The following is a 4,024-nucleotide window of genomic DNA, read 5'->3' on the forward strand; positions in this document are numbered from 1 at the left end:
GTTCAGCAGATTCTGTGGTGAGTCCTCATTCTTCGAGGACAACAATCATGAGTTTCATTTCAGTGTTTAGTCATTTAGTTTCAGTTTTTGCTAGATTTAGCTGGGGCTAAACTCATTGTTTTCAAATATCTCAGTTATAGAATATGGGTATTCCCCATATTTTCATTTTGAGTATGATTAGCTTCCGCAATAGTTTATTATCTTTAGGATGATCATGATTATGCCAGTAGGATTAGCTTGGGATTAATTGTGGTCCTAGGTTCCGTGTCCGCGTCTCATGGGTAGCTCGGGGCGTGAAAAAACATGGTATCAGAGCACTAGATTCAAGAGTCCTAGGATGTCTGAAAAAGCCACACTGTGTGGAGTTTTCTTCATGGGTGTGAAGTGCACCACATCTAATGAGAGGAAGGCTATGAAGTTCTAACTCGATGTTGAGCGCATAAGATCATGCCTTCTCGTAGAACTTAGGCATGGAATGCTAATGCACTCTATGCTAACGTAGTTCCTCTAGCACCAGATAAGGAAGTTCAAATGCAGAGTTTCCGAATTTCAATTCAGCTTTTGGCTCAGAGTATGACCAACAAGAACAATAAACAGGTTCTAGTCCTACTAATACAAATGACTGTTTAGTGGCAGCCAGAGTTTGTGATTTTTTGAGGATGAATCCGCCTAAGTTTTTATGGTCTCATGTTGGTAAGGACCCACAAAAGTTCATTGATAAGGTCAAGAAAATATTTGGTCTGATGTTAGTAACTAGTAGTGATAGGTGAGATTGTCATTCTTTCAAACTCAAGGATGTGACTCACATATGGTTCACTCTGTGGAAAAACAATCGACATGACTTTGTATTTTGTAACTCAGTATCCAGAAACCCTCTCAGAACCCCCTCTCAGTCTCTACTCCAGTCGGTGACCCAGTTATAACTAGACGGGTATACAAAAATTTCCCTGTCATAGTTTCTTAGAAAGTCACCTTAGCTGATCTAGTAGTATTAGAAATGGTAGACTTTGATGTCATTTTAGGCATGGATTGGTTACACTAATGTTATGCCTCAGTCGGTTGTAGAACTAGGATTGTTCGTTTTCAGTTTCAAGACGAACCAATCTTAGAATTGAAGGGTAGTAGCGTAGCGTCTATGGGTCGATTTATTTCTAACATTAAGGCCAGATTGATGATATATAAGGGTTATCTCTATCATCTAGTTCTGGTTAAGGATTCTAGCCTTGAAACCCCATCTCTTGAGTCACTTTCGGTAGTCTGTGAATTTCTAGAAGTATTTCCAAAAGATATTCTCGGGTTTCCTTCTTAAAAGGAAATCGTCTTTGGAATTAATCTCCTTCCAGATACCCAGTCTATTTATATTCCTCCTTACATGATGGATCCAGCAGAGCTTAAGAAATTCAAAGAGTAGTTGAAAGACCTTCTAGATAAAGGTTTCATCAGACTTAGTATTTCACCATGGGGTGCACCAGTATTGTTTGTACAGAAGAAAGATGGTTCTCTCAGAAAGTGCATTGACTATTGACGTTTGAATAAGATTACAATCAAAATAAGTATTCCATCCCCACGATTGATGACTTTTTTGACCAACATGAGGGTGCTAGTAATTTTTTAAAGACAGACCTCAAATTGGGTTAGCATCAGCTCAGACTCAGAGATAGTGAAATTCCAAAAATAGCCTTCAGAACTCGATATGGTCATTATGAATTTGTAGTTATGTCATTTACACTAACCAATGCTCCTTTAACTTTCACGGATTTGATGAACAAAGTGTTCAAATAGTACTTAGAATTGTTTGTTATCGTCTTCATTGATGATATCCTTATTTACTCTAGGATTGAGGAAGAACATGCAAGTCATTTGCAAGTTTTTTTGCAGACTCTCATAGATTGCCAATTATTCGTTAAGTTTCGTAAATGTGAGTTTTGGTTGCAATCCGTTTCTTTACTTTGTCATATTATGTCTAGCAAAGGGATCCGCATAGTTTCAGAAAAGATAGAACCAGTGAAACAATCGCCCAGACCTACCTTTACTACGTATATTAGAAGTTTCTTAGGTCTAGAAGATTATTACAGAAGGTTAGTGGAAGGATTTTCATCCATAGCCTCACCATTGACTAGGTTGACTCTGAAGATGTTCAAGTTCCAATGGTCAGATGATTGTGAGAAAAGCTTTGCAGAATTCAAAACTAGAGGGTTCAGATGGTTATGTGATCTATTGGGATGCATCCAGAGTTGGCCTTGGTTGTGTGTTGATGGAAAGAGATAAGGTTATATCGTATGCCTCAAGAAAGCTTAAGATGCATGAGAAGAACTATTCAATTGATGACCTCGAGATTGCAGCAGTGGTGTTTGCACTAATGATATGGAGACACTACTTGTATGGTGTTCATGTAGATGTATTCACCGATCATAAGATGCTTCAGTATGTGTTCACCCAGAAATAGTTGAATCTTCACCTGAAGAGATGCTTGAGTTCCTTAAGGACTATGATATGAGTGTGCATTAACATCCTTGAAAGGAAAATGTAGTGGCCTATGCTCTTAGTAGATTATTTATGGGTAGTGTAGCCCATGTTGAGCGGAAAAAAAGAGCTACTGCAGGATTTTCACAGGCTTGCTCGCTCGGGAGGTCACCTTATGAGCATATCAGACAGCGGTGTAACAGTTCAGAATGGGGCAAAATCGTCTTCGGTAGTGGAGGATAAGGAAAAGCAAGAGAGTGATCCGATCTTGCTTGAACTAAAGGGTACAGTCAACAATCAAAGAGTGGAGGTTTTCTCCCAATGGGGAGATGGTGTACTTCGCTACCAAGGTAGATTGTGTGTTCCTGATGTGGGAGAGTTGAGGATGCATATTCTTGCAGAAGCTCATAACTCCACGTATTCTATTCATCCAGGTGCCACTAAGATGTACCGCTATTTGTGGGAAGACTATTGGTGGAATGACATAAATAGGGATATAGCAGACTTTGTGAGTAAGTGCCCCAATTGCAAGCAAGTCAAGGTACAACATCAGAAACCAGGAGGTATGACTCAAGAGATCGATATTCCTGCTTTGGAATGGGATGTAATAACTATGGATTTCATCACAGGGTTACCTCATACTCTAATAAAGCTCAAAAAAATACTTCACAAATAAGACGTAAAGCGATCGTATCAAGTAATGAACCGAACTAATGAGGTTGGGATCGTTCCCACGAGGAAAATATTTCAGACTTAACTTTAGTCAATTATTACTATTATTTAGTCAATTATTTCTTTAGAAAACAAAAGACAAAAAAAAAGAAGCGGGGTTATTTCTAACTTAATGAAAATAACTAGCTAAATTAAAGTAACAACCAACATATTCAAATTTTGGAGTTTAATTAATTAATCAAAGTAACTATGGTTCAAGTGTTCCCTACAGGTTCCCAAATTGATAATTCTAACTATAACAACTATTTCCTAGTATCTTGCATGTAAAGTGATAAGTTATGTTTTTCTAAATCCTTAGTCAGGCAAATAGAAAATTTTACTCCGCACCTTAGTCCGGCTGCGTGTGTTGTTATAGTAAGCCTTACCTTTACCTCATATTAAGCATTGTATTCCATATTTGACTAAGTTATTACCTCGTACCAATGAACACTAGCTTATTATGTAGTATACACTAAACTATGTTGATAATTCTTTTCCTATGAACGACCTCCTTGGTCCGGAAAGTAGCATTAGGGCTAGTTCTAACGTTGTCCATCCATTAAAAAGACTTCTATACGAAAGAACTATCAATACATACAAGACACTATTCTAGAAATGTTATTTTATTTAGATTTTAACTCATTATTCCCTCATGATTCCCATAATCAATTCCAAAAAAAGTGTCTCAATTACTGAAATTAATCGAGGACTAAAGATTCTACAAAAGTCTAACAATCAAAATATCTAATAACAAAGAGTCTACTTACAAAGAGTCTAATTCCATAAACGAGGTTTTTCCAATTATTAATAAAAGAACAAAAACCTAATAAAAGAAGGAATCTAATTGCTG

At 37.2% G+C, this 4,024-nt stretch overlaps 1 protein-coding gene across 1 annotated transcript; it reads left to right on the plus strand.

The window, feature by feature from the left end:
- The first annotated feature begins 2,572 nt into the window (after positions 1-2,572).
- LOC138341741 (uncharacterized) lies at positions 2,573-3,139 on the plus strand. The gene is made up of 2 exons (XM_069293415.1): positions 2,573-2,813; positions 2,898-3,139. Exons 1-2 carry the CDS (start codon positions 2,573-2,575, stop codon positions 3,137-3,139), a joined length of 483 nt encoding a protein of 160 aa, XP_069149516.1.
- Positions 3,140-4,024: the final 885 nt, after the last annotated feature.

This window comes from Solanum lycopersicum, chromosome 1 (assembly GCF_036512215.1).
Source record: "Solanum lycopersicum chromosome 1, SLM_r2.1".
NCBI lineage: Eukaryota > Viridiplantae > Streptophyta > Magnoliopsida > Solanales > Solanaceae > Solanum > Solanum lycopersicum.

Coding starts and splice junctions, on each gene's coding strand:
- LOC138341741 (XM_069293415.1), top strand. CDS start 2,573: ATGTTGAGCGGAAAAAAAGAGCTACTGCAGGATTTTCACAGGCTTGCT. Junction 2,814..2,897: donor TGGTGTACTTCGCTACCAAG/GTAGATTGTGTG, acceptor CTATTCATCCAG/GTGCCACTAAGATGTACCGC.